We start from the raw sequence: 23,330 nt of genomic DNA on the forward strand, positions 1-23,330 counted from the left end.
GCGGCCTCTCACTGTTGTGGCCTCTCCCGTTGCGGAGCACAGGCTCCGGATGCGCAGGCTCAGTGGCCATGGTTCACGGGCCCAGTCGCTCCGCGGCATGTGGGATCTTCCCGGACCGGGGCACGAACCCGTGTCCCCTGAATTGGCAGGTGGACTCTCAACCACTGCGCCACCAGGGAAGCCCTGAGAAAGATTTTTGATTTTCTTTTATAAGGACACCAGCTCTATTGGATTAGGGCCCCACCCTTAGGACCTCATTTAACCTTTCCATTACCTCCTAAAGGCCTTATCTGCAAATAAGTCACATTGGGGGTTTGGACTTCAGTGTATAAATTTGGAAAAGATACAGTTCAGTCCATAACACACTTCATGGTTCTGAAACCTTGCTATATACTATAATTTTCTGACATTCACCACAGACTTCCTAAGTAAGACTCTCCATTGTGGATAGGATACCTATATGATTCTATGCAACCAGATAGGTATCAGCCCTGGGGTTTTGGAAACTCTCGTTAAAAAATCCTCCACTAAAGCTTAAGTGGGTACTGATTCTTGCTATTATAAATACTCCAGTGAGCAAACTGTTGTACACCTGCATCTCTGTATACTTGTCATTGCTTCAGAGCAAATACTTAGAGGTAGAATTTCTGAGTCATGGTCTATATATACTACATTGCCCTCCAGAAAATTTCAGCATTTCATCAAGTATGGGAGAGAAAGGCAGTTTTCAACCATATCAAGTTCTAACTAAGGTCCCATTTGCTTTTGAGTCGTACATGTTGTGAAGCTGTCGTGTACTACTCTTCGCTAGTAAATACTTGCGTCTCACTTTTGACATTCCAAAATGTCTTTTCATTACAGTTTCTATAGAAAGAATCAGTGTTGTGGTAGAAATGAAAGAGTTCTTAGAAAACTGGTTTTTTAGATGGAAAATAGTGATAGTTTTGTAAATGACATTGCTTCAGACTTTTTGTGAAAAGTGTTATTTCATTTGAATGCCAGCTTTACTGTACTTCAAAGGCTGCCATTTTAAAGAGGAGCTGCTAGCTTTTGTTTTGTTTGGTTCTCAGAAAGCTGAAGTATTTAGAAATAGATGATACAGTAAATGCATTGTAGTTCAAGGACAGGCTTTCTCATGCTTAGTGGTTACTTAGGAAGGTAGGAAGTGTCATTTGGATGTGTCAGGCTGAAGCTTGCAGTAACCATGTCCTAAGTGAAAAGACATAGCATTTGTACACTGGATACAGTTTTGAAATATATTGCTTTAAAATTTTTAACAATTCTTAAGTTCTAATGAAAGTGTTGGAATGCTAGTATATACCTCTTTTTATGTAAACCTCCACGTAAGTTAGAGGTTGTACTATATAGTAAGTGTGACAAAATAATCAGTTCCTTTTTCTATTCATTATATTCCATTAAATTAACCATGTACAAAAGTGTTCAGAAAGTTTGAGCCAACGCTTTACACCATTCTTATTCATAATTAGCAGTGCTGCTCAGAAATCTATTATAAACAGGTGTCTCCTTGTCCAAAGGTTGTAAAGTTCACATTGTAAAATGCAGTTACATGTAGTTAAAGCAGCAAAACAAGCAGCAAAACCTGTATGCAGGTTGTGGCATTCCCTTGCAAAGGCAAAATAATTTAAAGGAAGATGGTACTGAGGGTTTGAAATAGTATTTAATTTTGTGTTTTTTTTTTTTATTCCTAGAAACGGAGACTTGAACATAGTAAAAACGTAAATACAGAGAAGCTAAGAGCTCCTGTTATTTGTGTACTTGGACATGTGGACACAGGGAAGACAAAAATTCTAGATAAAGTAAGAAAATGTGTGCACTGATATATAACTTTTTGAATAAGTGAATGATACCTTGTAAAAAGCTAATAGAAACCATAGCACACATGGGCAGTTCTGTTTACAAGTTGCTGTTTTCTTATTGCTTTTGCTTCTTTTTGCATTTTGAAATTTGAATCTGAATCTGCCATCTTATCCCAGCTCCGTCACACGCATGTACAAGATGGTGAGGCAGGTGGTATTACACAGCAAATTGGTGCCACCAATGTTCCTCTTGAAGCTATTAATGAACAAACGAAGATGATTAAAAATGTAAGTATTTCATGTGTTTTAATCTCTGACAAAAATTAAGGTATAAATTATTTCAAACACAGAAAAAAGAACAGAATAGTACAACAGAACCATATGCTCACTGTTCATAATTAACACACGCCATCTTTAAAGACATAAAACATTAAATGTTGTAGGAGTCCTCCTTCCCTCCTGCTCCAAGAGGCAGTCACTATTATGAAGTGAGGTAATCTCTAAATGTTGATATTCCAATCCCATTATCTGATTACTTCTATAGAGTCCTCATCTACTATTTGGTCATTGAGTGATAGGATGTGGAGGAAAGGCAGAATAAATGCCTGATCCTTCACCTTTATTTACCAGCTCGTAAAATAAAGAGTGATTGGTTTGATTTGCTATTATATTATTATAAACTCATGGATTTCAACATATTTACTGTATTTTTTCTTACCTTTTTATTTTTTTTTATTTTTGGCTGTTGGGTCTTCATTGCTACTCATGGGCTTTCTCTAGTTGTGGCGAGCGGGGGCTACTCTTCGTTGTGGTGCATGGGCTTCTCATTGCGGTGGCTTCTCTTGTTGCGGAGCACGGGCTGAGTAGTTGTGGTGAGCGGGCTCTAGAGCACAGGCTCAGTAGTTGTGGTGCATGGGCTTCTCATTGCGGTGGCTTCTCTTGTTGCGGAGCACGGGCTGAGTAGTTGTGGTGAGCGGGCTCTAGAGCACAGGCTCAGTAGTTGTGGTGCATGGGCTTAGTTGCTCCACGGCTTGTGGGATCTTCCTGGACCAGGGCTTGAACCTGTGCTCCCTGCATTGGCAGGCGGATTCTTAACCACTGCCCAACCAGGGAAGTCCCTATTTACCGTGTTTTAATCCATTTCAGTTATTATTGTGCTGAGATAGTTCCATCTTTGCCCAGTGATTGGCTTCTGAGTCTTTTTGATACAGGTTCTAATAGTCTTATTTGTGTTGGGTTACATTGTGCTGTCTGATATAACACATAGCACATTATTACATGCTGGTATCTCTCTTCATTCCTTATTTAGTCACAGTTCTGTGTGTAGAAAGTGTCTGTGAGCTTATCACTCAGCTTTTGTTTTGTGTGTTTGAAATTGTTTTATGCAGCTTGTTTTCTGGTAGATTGCTGAAGAAGGAGTAATTGGAATAATATTACTTGAGTTTTTTGAATATTTAAGAGTTACTTTGTGGCCTTCATGCTGGAAAGTTAGTTGGCTACGTGTAAAATCCTTGGTTCAGTAAAATCCTTGGTTCACATTTTCTTTCCTTAAGTATCTTGACTGTTACTCCAATTTCTTCTGACATAAAGCATTGCAAGTTTGATTACAAGCTGGTTTTCATCCTCTTATAAGTTATGTAGTCTTTTTGCATCTTGCTTTTCGTTGTTCTGGGTCAGTTTTCCAGTTACATGGTGTTCCATTTCAGTATGTAGTTTAAAATCTTTATTTTAGGACAGTTTTCTTGAATTACAGTTTTCTGAATTTGTAATTTAAATTTTATTTTGGTTGTTTCTATCTGTTACTTCTCTGTGCTAGTCACTGGGGAGTTTATAACAGCTTATTCCACCAGTTTCCAGACTCTAAATCTGGTGTTATTTTAGCACATAGTTAAAAAGCATGATTTTTATTAGGCCTGTATGAAAGTTCTCAGGATAACCTTTATATGGCAATTGTAATTATATTGTTTGTATTCCAGACAGCGAAGTGGAAATAATTATGGTGAATTTTGATCTAAGACCACCAGAATGCAAAATTGAAATGTTTTGCATTTGACTCATTTTGACCTAGATCACTGGATAAGATTTTGGAAAATCATTTGAAGATTGACAGAAGTATAGATAAGCAGAGAAAAGTTTTGTGTGTGTACGTGTGAGAGAGATTTGTTGGTCAGTGCTACTCTTTAGATTAGAGGAGGACGTCCATATCTGGCTTGTTGTAATGTTTCCATTCATTTGTGTGCTTTTGTCCAGAAAATCAAGTGTTGAGGATAGTATTTGAATAAAGCAGGGTATGAACTTATTCTTTAATATTTTAAGTTAATGTGGTATATTTTCTTTAGAACATGCTTTGAGATATTTTTTAGAGTTTAGAATTGCTTTAAAATTGGACCAGATACATTTTCCAAATACGGAGAACCTCTTCTTCTGTGTCAGCTTTTTATAAATAATCACTCTCGGATGACTACTCTGTCATTTGTCACTTACTATGTCACTTACTAATAATCTGTTCAGATTTAGACTACATCATAGTTGTATAACTTTAACAAGGGGAATATTTTCTCATTTCAGTTTTTTTTCTGAAAAATTCCTTTTGATATAAATGAAAATATTAACTGTTGTGCTTTGCTGGTTGAAACAGTTTTAAAAGTTTTAAAACAGTTCATTTGGAAAAGGAAGTGATGTTGAAGTTTTCATGGCAGAATAATTGTTTTGTAAAGAAGCTTTCATTGTTTTGGCTTTGTTAAGCTCTCCACTTTCCCCCACCTTTTCTAGTTTGATAGAGAGAATGTACGGATTCCAGGAATGCTGATTATTGACACTCCAGGGCATGAGTCTTTCAGGTAAGAATGATTTGTGTCTTTTGTCATCAGGCAAACTGCCTGAAACCATTAAGTCTCAAAGTTCAGTGAGTGAGGAGTTCTAACTAGTCACTAGTCTTGGGGTACTGTTTTGAGATCTGTGGTCCCTGTAACTGCCAATCCTCATCTGTGCCTCACTGATTTAGTAGTACTTTATTTGGATACTTGGTTTTTGTAGAGAGAAGTCTTTTCCACTTTGAAAGAGCAAATCCTAATACATACCTGGTCTATCTCCTATGAAACCCATTACAGGTGGAATTTTGTCCTGTTACCTCTTGGCCATGTTCCTTAGCACAAAAAACTTGGTCAGTAAAATTGGCAGAAATAATGGAGTAACTTCTGGAACTAAGTCATTGCAGCTGATGTCAGTTCACTGTCAGATAAGCATTTGGCAAGTTAAGGGCTGATGGCACTTGAATTTAATGCATGTACTTCATTTTGTTCTTTTTTGTTTAGGTTTTACAAAGAAATTAAAATTTTAAGTTTTTAAAATAAAAGTATTAATTGCAAGATTTCTATTTATGCATCTTTTTCTTTTCCAACAGTAATCTGAGAAACAGAGGAAGTTCTCTTTGTGATATTGCCATTTTAGTTGTTGATATTATGCACGGTTTGGAGCCCCAGACAATTGAATCTATCAACCTTTTGAAATCTAAAAAATGTCCCTTCATTGTTGCACTCAATAAGGTAAGCTCTCCTTCTGAAAAATTAAGTTGTGAAAATATGCTTCTTATTTTTTTGTGGTTAAAAAAATGTAGTATAACTTTCATGTAAGAAAATGCACTTAACGTTAGGTGTACAGTTCAATGTATGTTGACAAAATCATACACACATTTAACCACCATCATTCAGAATATAGACTTACCTCCATATTCCCAGAATGTTCCCTCATGTTCTTTTACAGTCAGTGTGCCCCTTCTGCACCCCCAAACACACCAGCCTTCTTTCTGCCGCCATAGACTAGTTTTGCCTGTTTTATAATTTCATATTAATGGAATTATACAGTGTATAATCTTTTGAGTCTGGCATTTTTCACTACTCATGTTAATATAGATTTATCCGTGTTGTTGCATAGGTCATAGGTTGTTCCTTTTTATTATTCAGTAATATTTCATCATCTGGCTAATACATCTTAACACTTGATCCATTTACCTGTTGAAGGATTCTTGAATTGATTACAATTTTAGGTTATTAGTGAAGCAGCTATAAACATTTTTACACAAATCTTTGTGTAGACGTTTATTTTCCTTTACTTTTAGTAAATATTTAGGAATAGAATTGCTGGGTCATATGGTAGGTATATGTTCAACTTTATGAGAAAATGACACATTTTCCCAAAGAGATTGTACCATTTTACATTTTTTAACCCACAATTTGGAAGAGTTCCAGTTTCTGCACATTATTGCCAACACTTAACCCTACCTGTAGCCATTCTCGAGTGTGTAGTGCCAAAGTATACTGGTTTCATTTGCATTCCCATGATGACTAATGGCATCAAACATGTTTTCATGTACTTGTTCCATCTCTCTCTGTCTCTCTGAAGTATCTATTCAAAATCCTTTGCTCATTTTTATTCGATTGTTGTCTTAATTCAGTTTTAAGAGTTCTTTATATTGTCAATAGAAGTCCTTTGTCAGTTACGTGTATTGCAGATACATTCTTATAGTCAAGGACTTAGTTTTTCATTTTCTTAATGAGGTTTTTGGAAGAGCAGCAGAAATTTCTAATTTTAGCAATATCAATTTATGAGAAATTATTTTTTTTTTATAATTTGTTGCTTGTGTTCTACATAAGTAATCTTTTCCCACCCCAAGTTCATGAAAAATTTCTCCAGTGTTTCTAGATATTTAGCATTTAGATCTATGATGTTTTTAAGTTAGTTTTGTGCATGGTGTCAGGTAGGGTCAAGGTTAGCTTTTTTCCAAATGTATATCTGCTTCAAAAACCCCTTGTGAAAAGATTATTCTTTTCCCCATTGAATTACTTTGCAGTCTTAGTTGAAAATTAAAATTAGTTGAAAATTAATTAATACTAAGAACATGTTTGTTCTTAGTATTTCTCTTCTCTTCCATTGACCTATATGTCTATCCTTGTGCCACTGCTACCCTGTCTTGATTATTGCAGTTTCATAGTAACGTCGTGAAAGCAGGTGGTGGTTAAGTTGTTCAACTTTTTATTTCTCAAAGTTGTTTTGGTTATTTCAGGGTCCTTGAATTTCCATATAAAGTTTAGAATCAGCTTGTTAGTTTCTGCCTTCCGGGAAGCCTTCCGGGATTTTTACTGGGGTTGTATTTGTAGATAAATTCTGGGAGAATGGACATTTTAACAAAATTGAGCCTTCCAATCAGTGACCATGATGTCTGTCTCTACATTTACTTTACTTTACTTTGTCTTGACAATATGCTACAGTTTTATTATCTTGTGACCTTTTAAATTCACTGATTAGGCCTAGTAGCTTTTGTAGCTCGGGTGGGAGTTTCTATATACGTGATTATGTTATCTGCAAATAAAAACTCTTACACTTTTTCCCTTATCTGTATCCTTTATCAATTTATAAATGTTTTTCTTCCTTATTGCACTAACTAGACCTTCTAGAACAATGTCGAATAAAAGTGGTGACAGACATCCTTGTTTCTTCTTCATACTTACCATTAAGTATGATGTCAGGTGTAAATGCACTTTATTAAGCTGAGGAATTTCCCTTTTATTCCTAGGTTGCTTAGTATTGTTTTTTCTTTTAAGTCTGGAATGGTTGTTGATTTTTGTCAGATGCTCATTCTGCATCTCTTGATATGCTTATGTGGCTTTTCTCCTTTATTCAGTAACAGCATGAATTGCTGTTGCTGTGGGGGTGAGGGGCTTTACTTTTTTGTTATCAGGACTTTATTGTTTTTTAGAGCACTTTAAGGTTCACAGCAAAACTGAGGGGAAGGTACAGAGATTTCCGGTATACCCCTGTCTTCACACACGCACAACCCCCTCCGTTCCCAGCGTCCTCCACCGAAGAGGTGCATTTGTTACAACTGATGAACCTCCTTTGGACACATCATTATCACCCAGAGTTCATCGTTTTCATTGGGGTTCACTCTTGGTGTTGTATACTCTGTGGGTTTGGACAAATCTAGAGGAGACTGACCACTGAGGCTTCTTCCCAGCCACAGCTTCACTAGAAGACCTTTGTAAACTGAACCCTTTCTAAGTTTGTCACTTTTTTTTTAAAGGAGAGATGACAATTCTCATTAAGCTCTGATCTGTACCAGTTGCAGAGATAGGGTTGTTTTCTCTCCTTTCTAAGTCATGAATCCTGTTAAATAGCAATAACAAGAATTTACTGAGTGCCTAGTAGGTAATGGGCACTTGGCATGTATTACTTCCAACTATTGTATTAACTTTGGAGAGAGAAGATTTCATGGGTTGTGCTAATTCAGTTTGAGCTTATAAGTTTCCGAGTCTTTTATTATACAATGTACACACCTAGTAGACCATTTCCTTCCACTTCATTTTGTTAATTTTGTTTTCTTCTAGGAGTTTAACTGTTTGTGTTTAATGCAGTTTCCCTAATTTATGAAGGTCATTTTCGAATCTTCATTTATTTTCTAAAGTTACAGTTACTTTGTTCAAACGCAGACACATCCTCCCTTAGGAGTTTTCTACAAGCCTATGCTTTTGACTTCTGACTTGAGCGTGGATTTGCCAGTGGTGGGCAAATCTGGATTAAGCACGCACGGTGACCCTAAGATTGCGGTCTTCGTTGTAGCTTGGAAATCTCCATTTGCTCTTCATTCCTAGAACGTTTCTAGTGAAGATGACAGTCTAACAGGATCTCAGTCTGCTCTTCCTCTGCAGGCACTACCTTAGTCACTTGCTCTTTTTAGTTTCATTATTGTCTCCAGAGAAACTACATCCTAGGAGCTCTTGAGTTAGCAGAGTGGGACCCATGGTGGTTAAGAGCTTGGCTTCCAGGGTTTGAATCTTGGGTTCATATCCTGACTTTGGCACTTCAAACTGTATAAAGAGGATCCTTAATAAGCCTCTTTTTGCCTGCAAAACACAACATTACTGGATTTTTGTAAGAATTAGAGGCCATAATACATGTCAAGTGTTAAGACTAGTATCTGATCAAAGTAAGGGTTCAAAACAGGTTAATTATTATTACCAGGTGGAAAAGCTGTGACAAATATTTTTATGCTTTCTGTAAATTTGCTATATCCTTATTTTTTAAATTGAGGTAAAATTTATATACAGTGAAATGCACAGAACTTAAGTGTGAAATTGAGTTTTGATAAATGTACATACATCCTTGTTACACAGCCCAAATTAAGATATCAGACTTTGCATCACCCGAGAAGTACCAATATGCCCCATTCCAGTCAATCCCCAGCCCCTCATAGCAACCAGTGTTCCAAATTTTGTGCCCATGGGTTAGTTTTGCCTGTTTCTTGAACTTCATGTAAATCAAATTTGACAGAATATGTTCTTTTGTGTCTGGCTTTTTACATTTAACATTATGCTTCTGTGATTTCATCCATGTTGTTGAGGGTGTGAGAAGTTTGTTGCTATTTAAAAAACATGTCTTCATTTTTTAGAGCAGTTTTAAATTCACAGAGAAATTAAGGGGAAAGTACAGAGATTTCTGATATACCCCCCTGCCCCCCCACACTCATAGCTTTTCCCATTATTAATATACCCCACCCAAGTGGTACATTTGCTGCAATTGATGAACCTATACTGACACACTCAAAGCCCGTAGTTTACCTTAGAATATACTGTTGGTGTGGTGCATCCTGTGGGTTTGGACAAATGTATCATAATATGTATCCACCATTATAGAATTATACAGCCTTTTCACTGCCCTAAAAATCCTCTGTGCTGTGTCTGTTCATCCCCCCACCTCCCACCCACTGGCAACCACTGATTTTTCTACTGTCTCCATAGTTTTGCCCTTTCCAGAGTAGTCATATAGTTGGAATCCTACAGTATGTATGTAGCCTTTTCAGATTATCTTCTTTCACTTAGTAATATGGATTAAAGTTTCTTCCGTGTCTTTTTGTGGCTTGATAGTTCATTTCTTTTAGCACTGAATGATAATCCCATTGTCTAGATGAACCTGTTTATTTATCCATTCACCCACTGAAGGACATCTTAGTTGTTTCCAAGTCTTGACAATTATGAATAAAGCTGCTGTAGACTTTTGTGTGCAGGTTTTTGTGTGCACATAAGTTTTCAACTCCTGGGTAAATAACAAGGAGCATGATGACTGGGCCGTATGGTAAGAGTGTTTAGTTTTGTAAGAAACTGCCAAACTGTCTTCCAAAGTGGCTGCACCATGTTGTATTTCCACCAGCCGTGAATGAGGGTTCCCGTCACTCCACATCCTCACCAGCATTTGCTGTTTTAAGTGCTTTGGATTTTGGCCATTCTGATAGGTGTGTAGTGGTATCTTGTTTTAATTCGTATCTTCCTGGTGACAAAAGATGCGAAACATCTTTTCATGTATGTATTTGCCATCTTTATATCTTTTTTGGTGAGGTGTTTTTTGTTAAGCATTTTGGCCCACTTTCAAATTGGATTCTTAGTTTACTTACTGTTGAATTTTGAGAGTTATTTGTATATTTTACATACCATTCCTTTATCCAGATGTGGTTTTTTGCCAATATTTTCTTCTAGTCTGTGCTTTGTAATGTCACTCTCTTGACTCTCTTTCACAGAACAAAAGTTTTTAATTTTAATTAAGTCCAGCTCATCAGTTCTTTCATGGATCATGCCTTTGGTGTTGTATCTACATAGTCATCACTGTGGCCAAGGTCATCTGGGTTTTCTCCTGTGATCTTCTAAGAGTTTTAGAGTTTTGGTGTTTTACACTTAGGTGATCGATTCTTAGTCAGTTTTTTTGTGAAGGGTGTAAGGTCTGTGTCTGTATTCAGTGTTTGCCTGTGGACGTCCAGTTGTTCCAGCACCATTTGTTCTTTACTATTGATTTTTTAAATGTTAAATCAACCTTGCGTTACTGGAACAAATCCCACTTGGTCATGATATATTTTTCATATATTGCTGGATTTGATTTGCTAATTTTGGGGGGGGGAGATTTTCATGAGTGATTTTGGTATGTAGATTTCTTTTAATATCTTCTGTCTGGTTTTGCTATCAGAGTAATGGTCTCCTAAGATGAGTTGAGAAGTATTTCCTCCTCTGTTTTCTGAAAGGGTTTGTGTAGAAATGATATTATTCTTTAAGTGTTTGATAGGATTCACTAGTAAAGCACCATCAGCATGGAATTTAAGTTTAGGTTATTTAGGTTTTTTTCTTTTGTCAGTATAGAAATTTGTGTCTTTCAAAGAACCAGCTTTTGGTTTTATTGATATTCTCTATTGTTTGTTTTGTGTTTCATTGATTTCAGGGTTAATTTCTATCATTTCTTTCTACTTACATTTGTCTTCATTGTTCTTTTTCCAGTTTCTTAAGATGGAAGCTTAGATGATTGATTTCAGATATTTTTTTCTTTTCTAATATAAGCATTTAAAGGTATGCTTAAAAGCACTGCTTAGACATACTGTGTTTTTATTTATCATTTAAGTAGAAATATTTTCTGAATAGTTTTACTTGATATAGAATTCTAGGTTTAAAAAATATTTTTTTCCTTCATCATCTTCATTTTCTGGCTTTTATCTCTACTCATTCTTTGTTCCCCAGTATGTAATGTGGGATTTTTTGATTGCTTTTAAAAAGACTTTTTCTTTAAGAGTTTTGTCAGTGAGATTATATAATAGTTTTCTTTATCCCACTTGAGTTTGACTTTCTTAGAAAGTTCTTGGTCATTACTTGTGCAGTTATTTTTCTGCTCTCTTTTCTTACTCTTTCCTTGTTTAAGTGTTTGACAGAATTCTAGGACTTTACTTCTCTTAATATTGTCTCATAGTGACTGACGTTTTCTTCTCTCGTTTTCCTCTGCCTGCTTTGGTTGCGATAGTTTTGATTTGCTTTAGCTTCAAGGTTGCTGATATTTGGCAATATGTAATTTGCTTCAGCTCATCCAGTGATTTTTTTTTTTCATTTCATATTTTATATATATATTTTAGCTCTACAAGTTACATGTTTTTCCTTTAAAGTCATTGAGTGTATTTATAATGACTATTTTAAGGCCCTTGTATGCTAATTATATATCATCATTGTCATTTCTGGGTCTATTTCTACTTACTGATTTTCCTTTTTGATAGCATTCAGATGGGTCTACTTTTTTATATTATCACCCTAGACTGAGCCAATATATTATGCCTTTTTGTTTGTTTTTACTCTTAAATAATCTTCTTTATACCCATTTATCATCTTTTGAAAAGTGAAGGAAAATAGATTATTTTCTATATTTTTCATGTCATTTTCCTGGTGATGGTACTTGGCTGTAATTAATCCTTTTTCCTGCATACTATTAACATAAATTCCATTTTGGAATTCCAACATACGTTAATGTTCCTAGGATAATTCTAGTTTTTCAGCTTTTGCAAGAAATGGCAGCCTCTCATGAACTGGTTGGAGGCTGGTAGGCAGTGTGGCACTTCAAATTTAAGAGGGGATGCAGTTGAGCAGACTGTGAGGGGCTTTTGGTACAATGAAAGTAATACACACTCTTCCAGATATGTGTGATATACACTTGGAATTTTCTGGAGCTTTTAAATTAACCTTAATTAACTTCCTGAGTGTTGTGAATGCTTTCGAGATGTTTCTTTTAAATTAACCTTAATTAACTTCCTGAGTGTTGTGAATGCTTTAGAGATGTTTCTTATGAAAAATACTTTTCCAGATTGATAGGTTGTATGATTGGAAAAAGAGCCCCGACTCTGATGTTGCTGCTACTTTAAAGAAGCAGAAAAAGAATACAAAAGATGAATTTGAGGAGCGAGCAAAGGCTATTATTGTGGAATTTGCACAGCAGGTGAGAAAGCTTTCCCTTCTTTACGAAGAGACTATATCATATAATACTTTTTCTTCTTTTACATGATTAAGTCACTAGTTTCATTAATACTGGTTCTGTCCCCCTGTTAATGGCAATTAGCATGCTCATTCTTTTCCCTTCTCCCTTTTCCTTTTAAAATCTTTATTTCAAGACCTCTCTTTGTAGTCTGAATGTTTAACTTTTAAAAACCAAATTGACTTGGAAAGAAACTACTTTTCTGCAATATGGTTAATACCTCCAGGATATACATGATCTAAGTGTTTTTGAGGAATTTTTAGAATGAAGAGCCATTATTCATCCAGCTTCTAGTTAGTCATTTCTGTTCTGGAGACCTCCTTCCACCACTCGGCCTGTGGGAATGACTGCTTTTTATGTCTCTAGGGGTTGAACGCAGCTTTGTTTTATGAGAATAAAGATCCCCGCACTTTTGTGTCCTTGGTACCTACCTCTGCACATACTGGTGATGGCATGGGAAGTCTGATCTACCTTCTTGTCGAGTTAACTCAGACCATGTTGAATAAGAGGCTTGCACACTGTGAAGAGCTGAGAGCACAGGTGATGGAGGTACTGGTCAGCTTTTTAATTTATTCCTTCCCCCACCAACCCCCAAACAGGGTTCTTGGGTGGGGATGTTTACTAATTTAGATTTAATCTCAACATGGTGCATTGTAGCCTATATTTCACTCCCTTTGCAATAAATGTCTCTTAGGTTAAGGCTCTCCCAGGAATGGGCACCACTATAGATGTAATATTGATCAACGGGCGTTTGAAGGAAGGAGATACAATTATTGTTCCCGGAGTAGAAGGGCCCATTGTCACTCAGATTCGAGGCCTCCTATTACCTCCTCCTATGAAGGAGTTAAGAGTAAAGGTAAGTCAGGGTGGTAAGCGTTGGCACGTGTGGACTTGCACAGTGTTTAAAAATTCTACTGAGGTGGTTTCCTCACTTCAAGAGCCACCTGGCTTAATACACAACACACACCCTTCACTGGTTTTATTTTAGGTGTCTTCATACAGGAGGGACCATCCATCAGAGTAGAGATGTGTGAAAGTCCTTGTTTACCAACTAAGTTTCTCATAAAAATCAAAAGTACATTGTTTTCGTTCTACACTGGTAGCTAGTTACTAGTATGTTACTGGTTTGTATGCATCTTCTGTTCTGTGACTTGTCTTTTTACTCATTCTGTAGTAGCTTGAGAAACAGAATTATTTATCTTTAATGTTGAATTTATCAGTCTTCCATTTGCACTTATTGCTTTTTGTATCTAGTTTAAAGAAATCTTTCCGTGTCCCAAGGTCATATGACAGTATCGTCTTACATCGTCTTCTACCACTAACCACTTTTCAAATAAACGTGATAACAAATGTTTTGATCTCTATAGAACCAATATGAAAAGCATAAAGAAGTAGAAGCCGCTCAGGGGGTAAAGATTCTTGGGAAAGACCTGGAAAAAACATTGGCTGGTTTACCCCTCCTCGTGGCTTATAAAGAAGATGAAATCCCAGTTCTTAAAGTAAGTTATTTTATTTTTTCCTCCAAAGCTGTTTTGAGTTGTACCTTGTGTCAGTAGAGCACACGCTAAGAATGATGAATAAAATGGGCATCTTTGTCTTTGTGAAGACTTATCTGGTGGTCTCTTAACAAACAGTTGATGCTTTTAAATTACTTCAGTTTGTATAATCACGAATTAGCATAAATGATAATTTATATATATTCAAGTTAGAACATTTTATTTAAATAAAAAATGAACCAGAAGCTAGAAGTTTATTCCTTTTTTTTTTTTTTTTTTTTAAGATACTCAGCTATATAGATGGAAGTAAAAAAATCTCTTACGAGGTTTTAGGAGTCATTTTAAAGCCTGTCTGCCTATTTTCAGGAACAGCTGGCACACATGAGCCCAGCGGAGTTTCACAAAAGCAAACATTGAGACATATTTATTCTCTTGCCAAAGAGAAGATACCACTGTTCCCAGCACATGGCTCTTCTCCTATGCTGGGACCATTATTCTTTAGGCAGCACCCAGTCACTGTCGCCAGGGAATCGGCCCCCTTAGGGCCTATGAGAACAGGGCAGGCATCCCTCTGGCCAGTCTTGAGTATGGGTGGACTTGTGCACCCATTAATGGCATCGACATGGTTGTTTTACTTATTTCTGGTCAAAATCTCTTCACCTTCAAAGGAGTGATGATGGAGTAAAGGGCTGCTGAGATTAGGGTATTTCATCATTAAATACCTTTGGGCTACTGTAACATATTACATTCATGTAGTAGTATTTAAATTTAGAAGATTCTTATTTATCATGTCATTTCATTCACCCATGTCCTCTGCCAAGTGGTGCAGAGGTTAAACATATTTCGACATTAGTAAACCTAACATAGACAGAGGTGAAGTGGGATACAGCTCAGTTATGGCCCCCAAATCTCTCCTTCCTTTCCTGTACAGGGTCTGCCATGCCTTGCCCGTCCTAAGCCTTGGTGTCTTATTTTCAGATGAACACCTAATCAAAAACAGAAAGTTTAATTCTAGGCTGCTGAGATAGAGGTGTATTTATAACCTTGTCAAATGTAATTTTTTTTCAAGGATGAACTGATCCATGAGTTAAAGCAGACACTAAATGCTATCAAATTAGAAGAGAAAGGAGTCTATGTCCAGGCATCTACACTGGGATCTTTGGAAGCTCTACTTGAATTTCTGAAAACATCAGAAGTGCCCGTAAGTAATGGTACCCGACTCCACGAGAGTCAGTGGTCAGCATTGTTTATGGCGCTGTTCCTGTTACCCAACATAGGCAGTTAAACTAGGAAACTCCCTTTTTACAGTATGCAGGAATTAACATTGGTCCAGTCCATAAAAAAGATGTCATGAAGGCTTCGGTGATGTTGGAACATGATCCTCAGTAAGTAATTTCTCTCCTGCTGTAAAGGCTTTTATCTGTTTTATTTTAGTAGAACTGTTATGACATGGTCTGTGTTTCATTGAATGATCTTTGATGTGTTTTAACCTTTTAGGTATGCAGTAATTTTGGCCTTTGATGTGAGAATTGAACGGGATGCGCAAGAAATGGCTGACAGTTTAGGAGTTAGAATTTTTAGTGCAGAAATTATTTATCATTTATTTGATGCCTTTACGAAATATAGACAAGACTACAAGAAACAGAAACAAGAAGAATTTAAGTAAGTTGGTGATTTTTACCTACTTTGGATCTTTGGTAATAAAGTTGATTATTTGAGGATTACCAAATACCAGCCAGGTGTGTAGACAACAGAAGCGTGGCACTCGCTCGTCTCCCGGAGGCTGCATCCTCAGGTGGTGTGTTATACGCCACAGATTTGGCCCACCTGAGACACTCTAGCAGTGTGTGAACCAATCCTCTCTGTAACATTTCTGCTTAGTTTTTAATTTTCAACTTGGCAGACCTAGGTTGCGTTAATGGGTGAGTAGTTGCTACATCTGGGGACTTTATCTTGCTGGAGTTCCTCATCTGGGGTTGCATGGAATGGAGGTAACACCGTTAGAGTGTGGAAAATTAGAAAACGAAAGGAGGCGAGGCATTCCTTGGCAGGTGTCATTCCTCGAGCAAACCTGACAGAGCCCGTGGTGCTGGGGAGCCCTTGTCAATGGACCTGACCAGGTCCCTGCCTCTCGGAGCTCAGGGGAAGACAAGCGAAGAACACATGAGAAGTTGGGATAAGCGCAGGATGAAGCAGGGCAGGGCAGGGCCTAGATAAGGCGAGGAGAGCTGTGGTTAATAGTGTGGCGGGGAGGCAGCTCAGCTGGGGAGAGTGAAGCGAGCCGCCCAGACACCCGGGAGGTGTCAGGTGGAAGGACAACACCGGCCAGCAGGACCGCGTTCAGAGGTGGAGGCAGCCACAGTGACCCTCGGGGAGGGTGGCAAGAGCTGCGGTAGAGAAGTTGGCAGCACCCATATCCTGTAGGACCCCGTAGGCCACAGGTGGGGTTTAGGGGGCTGCTGGTTAGAGCCTGTCAGGAGGCCCCCGTAGTCCAGGCAGGACGTGGTGGAGGCTCAGACCAGCGTGACCAGAGGGAGGGACGGCTCAGTCCGAGGTACATTTTAAAAGTAGACTGTCTGGTAAATACTGGGATTTAGATTGAGGTGTGCTCACTTTAGATCATGAAACCTGAAGGGGAAAGACTGAAGTCTGATTAAGAAAGTGCTACAGACCATTAAAGCATTCTAAGCATATGCTTGATAAGCAGAGAAATAGTGACCTTTTGGATCAACTGATTTGGGAACACGGTAGAGAAAAGGAGGATGTGGTTTGATGCCTGTGTGGTTCTCAGAATAGGCCTCACACGGGCCCCAGGACACACCTGATGGTGGATTCCACCGAGGCACCCAAGCTCCATCTTCAGGGGTGGGGCTCAGCCTTTGGTCTGGGTCCAACGTGCTCCTGTGATGCAGCTGCTTTGAGGGGAGGGAAGAGGATGAAGAGAGGGTGCAGCACCCTAGGGATCCCCTGAGCGCTGATGTGCGGCCTTCCTGCTGCCCTCAGCTGAGGGGAGAAGCAGCCTCATATTCACCTGCATTTGCTTTGTTATGCTTCGAAGTGATTTTGTAAGCTTAAAAATGCTTGGGTTTTCTTTTTTCCTTTTAGACACATAGCAGTATTTCCCTGCAAGATAAAAATTCTGCCTCAGTTTATTTTCAATTCTCGAGATCCGATAGTGATGGGCGTGACTGTGGAAGCAGGCCAGGTGAAGCAGGGGACACCCATGTGCGTGCCTAGCAAAAATGTAAGTTCTAGTTGTACTTTTTAGAAAGTGTGTCATCTCTTAAAGCAGTTCTGGGAGTCGAGAGTGATAAAAAACTGAAATCAAGCAGAGCTTGTCACCTCCTGTAATTTACACAAACTCAGTATCAGTGTTCCTTAATGAGTTGATTCTCAAGCACCTGGTGTCAGTGTTTCAGGTAATGAAAGTTGCAGAATTATTGCCCTTCAAAAGTTTTTGGTGTTCTGAGTCTGGGGGAAAGCTTAAAAAATAGTATAATGGACACTCATGTCTTTCCTCTAGATTAGCATCATAGCTAAGAAAAATAACATTAATTCAATAAAATCCTGTAATTCACAGTTCAGATTCACTTTTTACCAATTGTCCCAAGTGTCTTTAGTAATGTTGCTTGCTGACCTGGCCCAGGGTTCCTTCGAGGTGCACTGCATTTGGTTATTAGTGTTTTAGTCTCAATTATGAACAGTCTGCCATTCTTTTTAAAGAAGAGGCCAGAACAGCAGTTCCACAGATGATTTCTCAGCTTGGATTTGTCTGGTTGTTCCCTTGTGACTAGATGCAAGTTAGAATGATTGGGAAGGATACTGTGCACACAGGTGCTCCTGCTTGCCTCTGCATTGTCGCACAGGTTGTCACTGTTGCAGTGCAGACTTGGGTGATCAGAGAAGGTGCTGTCAGCTCAGCATCGCCATCAGAGACAGATCTTTGCCCGCTGTACTGACTCAGTCACCTGGGGCACTGAGAGTCCCTGTGAGCTTCCCAGCGGCTTTAACCACCATTGACAGTCCTCGCCTGAGTAGTTATGACATGGATGGTGGCAGTATTGTGATCCCCCTTCCCACACGCTTCTGTAAAGAACCTTCTCCCCCCCCCGGCCTTTTCATTAGGTATCTGAAACACGCCAGTTTTTTTTTTGATACCCCAGTTATCCAGCGTTTGGTCACTGGGAGCCCGTTCAAGCTGCCTTGTGTCCTTGCACATAGCACTTGGGGCCCTTTCTTCCTTTGTGGTGCAGTAAGGTGCTCCAGGCTCATCTAGGACTTTCCCTGCCCCAGACTTGGTTCCTTTAGTGGAAGACAGCACCTGACGTCCTCCGAGTGCTGTGACTCACTGCTTCTAGGAGTCATGCTTCTCTGCCAGTGGCTAAGCTAGGACACTTACTGGCAGCAGTGATCTCCTGTGTGGCTTCGGCCAAACCAGATTACCTGTTTTTACTCTCACTGCCCTGTATCTCTTCACAAGAAAGACAGGCAGCAGAGTGGGATGTTGTTGTTGTTGCCTTCCCTAGACTGTGACTGAGGTCAGGTCGCTCACAAGTCGCATCCTCAGAATGAGCAGCAGAGTTCTCAGCACGGCCGCCGGGGCCCACACAACGGGTCCCTGCCTCTCTGCCTGCATCCCCATCACCCCAAGCTCATTTCTGACTCAGAACTTCTGTGCCTGCTGGTCTCTCTTACTCTGGGAGCTGTCACGTGGAAGGGCAGGGTGGAAATACGTCGGATGGACAGAGCACTTTCCACGTGTCCCAAAGCATACAAGCGACCTCCTTTTGTCCTCACAGCCATCTTGTGAAGGCAGACGGGGTGGGGTGGTGTCACCCCCAGTTCTCCAGTGAGAAAAATCACACTGCGGAGAGACCCAGAGACCAAGGTGATAGAGGGGCACAGGGCCCAGGCTTTGCAGCTGGCTCATTCGCTCCAGTTACGTCAGTTGTCCAGTTCGGGCGCCTGTGACTGCCACGATTCCTCTGCCCACATCGTAGTTTCTGTTATTACTTTACAGTTTGTTGACATTGGAATAGTAACAAGTATTGAAGTAAACCATAAACAAGTGGATGTTGCAAAAAAAGGACAGGAAGTCTGTGTCAAAATAGAACCCATCCCTGGTGAATCTCCCAAAATGTACGGAAGACATTTTGAAGCTACAGATATTATCGTCAGTAAGGTAAGTATCTCACTCAGCAAAAGTGGCCCCTTTTAAGAAAGGGGGCCGTCGGCTCTTCTGATGGCCTTTACTCAGGAGCTGAGGGCTTACATTGAGAATCTGATGGGACTGGATTCTTCGTTAGGGCTTGGGCCTGTAGCCTGGCCTCCTGACAGAGTGCCCGCTAGGACTTCTAGGTCAGAGCCCCAGCAAACAGATGTGGTGCTGGCATTCTGCTCCCAGAAAATGCAGGCAGGCAGGCTCTGCTTTGGCAGTTTCTGCCTGAGCTTTCAATCTGTGATGAGCAGGATCTGGTAACAAACTCTGGGGCCACATGCTCTTCTTTGGCACTTGTTAACATTGTTTTGTTCACTCTGTGCCTTGGGCCTTACAGATCAGCAGGCAGTCCATTGATGCCCTCAAAGACTGGTTCAGAGACGAAATGCAGAAGAGTGACTGGCAGCTTATTGTGGAGCTGAAGAAAGTATTTGAAATCATCTAATTTTTCCACACGGGTCAGGAATTGGAGTAAATGCAAAATGATGTTGTAATACTACCAAGAAAAACAAGGCAAAAAATGGAATGGACCTATCTGAAAACTGATGAACTAATTAAGCATAGAAGGAAAAAAATAGGCGTATAAGATGTTTTCCATGAGAAACCAAGAAACTTACACTGGTTTGACAGTGGTCGATTACACGTCCCCACAGCTCCGGCGTGCCTGCTCACTCGTCCACGCCTTTCCCAGTCCTCCTCTACTGGCTGCTGTGTTTTAAAGGTTGCCCTTCCCCAAGTTTGGATTTTTATTACAGATCTAAAGCTCTTTCAATTTTATACTGATTAAATCAGTACTGCAGTATTTGATTAACCAAGCTTCTGCAGATTTTCTGATACTTGGGACTTTTTTGAGGTAAGAAATACTTATTTATGCATATCCTTCCCACAGTGGTGGTTTTTTTCTCTTTCCCCCATGCGTCCTTCTGCCATATGCCCTTAGGAATTTTTTAAAATAGAAAATTAGGCATTCTGATATTTATCTGCTTTGTGTGAAACCATGGTGTAAAGCAAAACTGGCTGCTATTTACTGCTTGTGTGGTCAAGAGAGTCCACTGTAATCAGCACAGTTCTGAACTCCAATAAAGAACCCAGACGTTGACCCGCGAGCTCTGCTAGGCTTCATGTCAGCGTAGCTGCTCTTCTGTGAGTCTCCATCCCCGTGCAGCTCGGTCTCTCAAACTATTTTTATTAACTATCATACCTTGTGTACTATAGCACATGTTAACATTAGGAATTCTTATACATCAATCTTGGTCTATTTTGTCCTAGCAAATTCCATCATGCATACATTTTCTGATGAGACAATCAATAGGGTGTTGATTACCTGTTTGGACTTAGTGTAAACACTAAGTTGTTACAGAGACATCATAATGGTTTCTTCGTATTAGTAATCTGATTGAAGCTAGTTATGGTTTTCCTGAAGAATGTGGGAAGTGGGTCCCTGAGGTAAGAGATCTGTTAGCATCAGAGTAATTCTTCTGGCAGATCCCTAATATCTGACTACCTATTTATAGCACAGTGTTGAATGAAGTCAGTGTGGGGTGTTGGAAGAAAAATGTTCCTGAGTATTCACTGGCATAGAATTTATAAACTATATTTTTAAGGTGTTATGGCATAACATAGAGCATAGAAAAATACTTTTATATACATTTGAAAATCTGGACCATTCTTCATTATGATTGAAGTTTCTCAAGGGCCAGTAGAGGCAAAGACAAAAACCTCTAAACCATCTGGGGGACATAATTTTTCCCAGGAAAAACTTAATATTCAATTGTGTGTGTGTGTGTGTTCTAACTCAAAAATATGTAAATTCCTCCACTTGGAAGAAGTAAAGAAGGTTTTCTTAACATGTTCCTGTGTTCATGCTTTGGGTCAGGAGTGAGTGATCAGAGTATTTGGAAGCTTTCTTTACCCTTGCTTGGAACAAGTAGAAAACACCAGTCTGGGCCCCCTCAGGCATTTCAAAGCTTAGCATGAAGCGTGTAACGGTCCAGCCGTAATAGTTCAGGATTTGCTTCCTAAAGGATTCACAAAAAGGAGCCTGTACAAAATATACATACAGTTCTTTATTAAACAATTGTAAACACTTCACCGTAAAAATCCATAAAACTTTATAAACAGACATTTTGTAAACAGAATCTATGCTACAGTAAAAGAATTAACACAGTTATTTACATGCAATACTGACAAATTTGGCACTTATTGAAAAGAAATGTACAAAAACACTTGGCTTAAAAAGAAATTTAAAATTATAAAACTCAGAGCATTACTATCATGCACTTTGCAAATACCTCACAAGCACTTATGGCACAGCTAGCGGAGAGCAGCAGGCTCCCTGGTAATGTTCATGTAACTTTTAATGTGCTTCCGTAAGTTTGCTGTAAAACCACCTGAACATTGTCTAGAATAAAGTCAAATGCCATATTCCAAACCGACTCCACCGACTGCTGCATCAACCTGCAGGTGAGGAGAGAGACAAGCGATCGGGAAAGACCAATTCCTTCAAGAATCTGTTTAACATATATATTGATATTTAGGGTTTAAGGGTTTTAACGTCTGTATATAAATACTCAAAAACGTACTTCTATGGTTTAAACTCTATAAACCTTGAGAGGAGGAGCAATCTCGTTTTGACCCTTTTTAACTCCCCGGCCAATGTTATGGCACGTCTTTCTCTGGCATTCAAAATACAGGGCTTCCCTTTTCAGTAATGCTGAAGAGCACAGTTACCATAACTGATGGCCAGAAAGGGCACGAATCGCTCAGTGCCTCACCTCCCTCCAGTAGCTGTGGTGACAGACATGCTGTTTTTTTCCCCTTTGGGTAAAAGCACTGAATAGTTACCTTTTCATGTATTTTATAACTAGGTCCAGTTTTTCCAAATCTTTTTCCTCTATTAGATCAGTACAGTATTTCACAACTTGCAGGATGTCTTCTTCCATTGGATCTAGAGAGGGGAGAAATCTCAAATGAGGACCAACTTATGCTTTTGAAGGATAAAGGCAGAGATCTGCAGGGACCAAGGAAACTACGTGCTACCATAGTGACTCAGAGCTGCCACACGAGTGGGCTGTGGTAAGGAACCTTTCCGAGCCGCCCGCAGAGGTCAAAAGGTTGGGGGGGGGGGGGTGGCTGGTTTACGCTCATTTGATTTAGGAAAATAGTTCCTCTATAGAGCTGAGTTCATGTTCTGTAGTCACAGGACATCACATCTCAGTGCCAGCCAGGCCAACCTGAAATGGTAGTTATCCATTCTCTGAGCAAGGTCTTCACATCACTGAATTCCACAGCTCCAGCTAGGTTGGGCGCTGGGGGTCTAACACACCCAGTCGGCTCAGGCTGCAAACCAGAAAGGCCAGCAACACCTGAAGTGGAAGCAGAGAGTTCTCCCTGTTAAGAAAACAAATGATAGAAAGTGCTATATTTACATAACACTGAGTACATAAACATCTGATGAAGGAGCAGAAGATCAAAGTTTAAAAAGTATGAAAGACATTTTACCAGAGGTTTCTCAGAGGCAGGACCTTCATGTTTTAGAAACCCATCAACTAACTTCTGGGGACTGCCACAGGCCCCCGGCAGAGTTTTTGCAGGACTGTTAAGCAGCATATTTTTCAAAGGGCTCTGAATCTTTTGGGGGGGACTGATGGAGCTTTTTTTCTTGTTTCTTTTCTTTTCTTTCACCGCTGCTGGTTTTAGCTGCAGTAGCGGGTTCTTTGGCACTAAAAGAAGATGGACATAAGATCCTCAACACAACATGCCTGGAGAGCAGCACAGGCCCCTTCCTCCTCCCAAGAGCAGCCCTGAACGCACGCACGCACACAGCACAGGCCTCCCTGAGGGAGGCAAGTGACGGTGGCCCTGCAATTCCTAGGGTTGCTCAGCCACTTACTGGTAACATTTGGGACCTGCTAGTCTGTACGGGGCTCGCAGCAGTCAATGAAAACTCACAGGCGAATTCCTTCCAGTAGTTCAGCA

General features: G+C 39.5%; 2 protein-coding genes across 2 annotated transcripts in view; one reads left to right on the top strand and one right to left on the bottom strand.

Annotated features, from left to right (window-relative positions):
* The window catches only part of EIF5B (eukaryotic translation initiation factor 5B), a 67,573-nt gene extending 47,127 nt beyond the window's left edge, over positions 1–20,446 (top strand). The window contains exons 12-25 of the mRNA XM_007466891.1: positions 1,710–1,817; positions 1,995–2,105; positions 4,590–4,657; positions 5,221–5,362; positions 12,471–12,602; positions 13,005–13,187; positions 13,333–13,494; positions 14,006–14,137; positions 15,204–15,335; positions 15,443–15,519; positions 15,632–15,796; positions 17,240–17,378; positions 19,155–19,316; positions 19,690–20,446. Coding sequence (XP_007466953.1) covers positions 1,710–1,817; positions 1,995–2,105; positions 4,590–4,657; positions 5,221–5,362; positions 12,471–12,602; positions 13,005–13,187; positions 13,333–13,494; positions 14,006–14,137; positions 15,204–15,335; positions 15,443–15,519; positions 15,632–15,796; positions 17,240–17,378; positions 19,155–19,316; positions 19,690–19,797 — 1,821 coding nt within the window. The 3' untranslated portion in view covers positions 19,798–20,446. The remainder of the gene's footprint in view (positions 1–1,709; positions 1,818–1,994; positions 2,106–4,589; positions 4,658–5,220; positions 5,363–12,470; positions 12,603–13,004; positions 13,188–13,332; positions 13,495–14,005; positions 14,138–15,203; positions 15,336–15,442; positions 15,520–15,631; positions 15,797–17,239; positions 17,379–19,154; positions 19,317–19,689) is intronic.
* A 484-nt stretch (positions 20,447–20,930) lies between these two features.
* The window catches only part of REV1 (REV1 DNA directed polymerase), an 86,412-nt gene continuing 84,012 nt past the window's right edge, over positions 20,931–23,330 (bottom strand). Inside the window, exons 20-23 of the mRNA XM_007466892.1 lie at positions 22,854–23,074; positions 22,586–22,742; positions 22,197–22,299; positions 20,931–21,809 (exon numbers count right to left, since the gene is read on the bottom strand). Coding sequence (XP_007466954.1) covers positions 21,698–21,809; positions 22,197–22,299; positions 22,586–22,742; positions 22,854–23,074 — 593 coding nt within the window. The 3' untranslated portion in view covers positions 20,931–21,697. The remainder of the gene's footprint in view (positions 21,810–22,196; positions 22,300–22,585; positions 22,743–22,853; positions 23,075–23,330) is intronic.

The sequence above is a fragment of the Lipotes vexillifer genome, unplaced genomic scaffold (assembly GCF_000442215.2).
Source record: "Lipotes vexillifer unplaced genomic scaffold, Lipotes_vexillifer_v1.1 scaffold28, whole genome shotgun sequence".
Taxonomy (NCBI): Eukaryota; Metazoa; Chordata; class Mammalia; order Artiodactyla; family Lipotidae; genus Lipotes; species Lipotes vexillifer.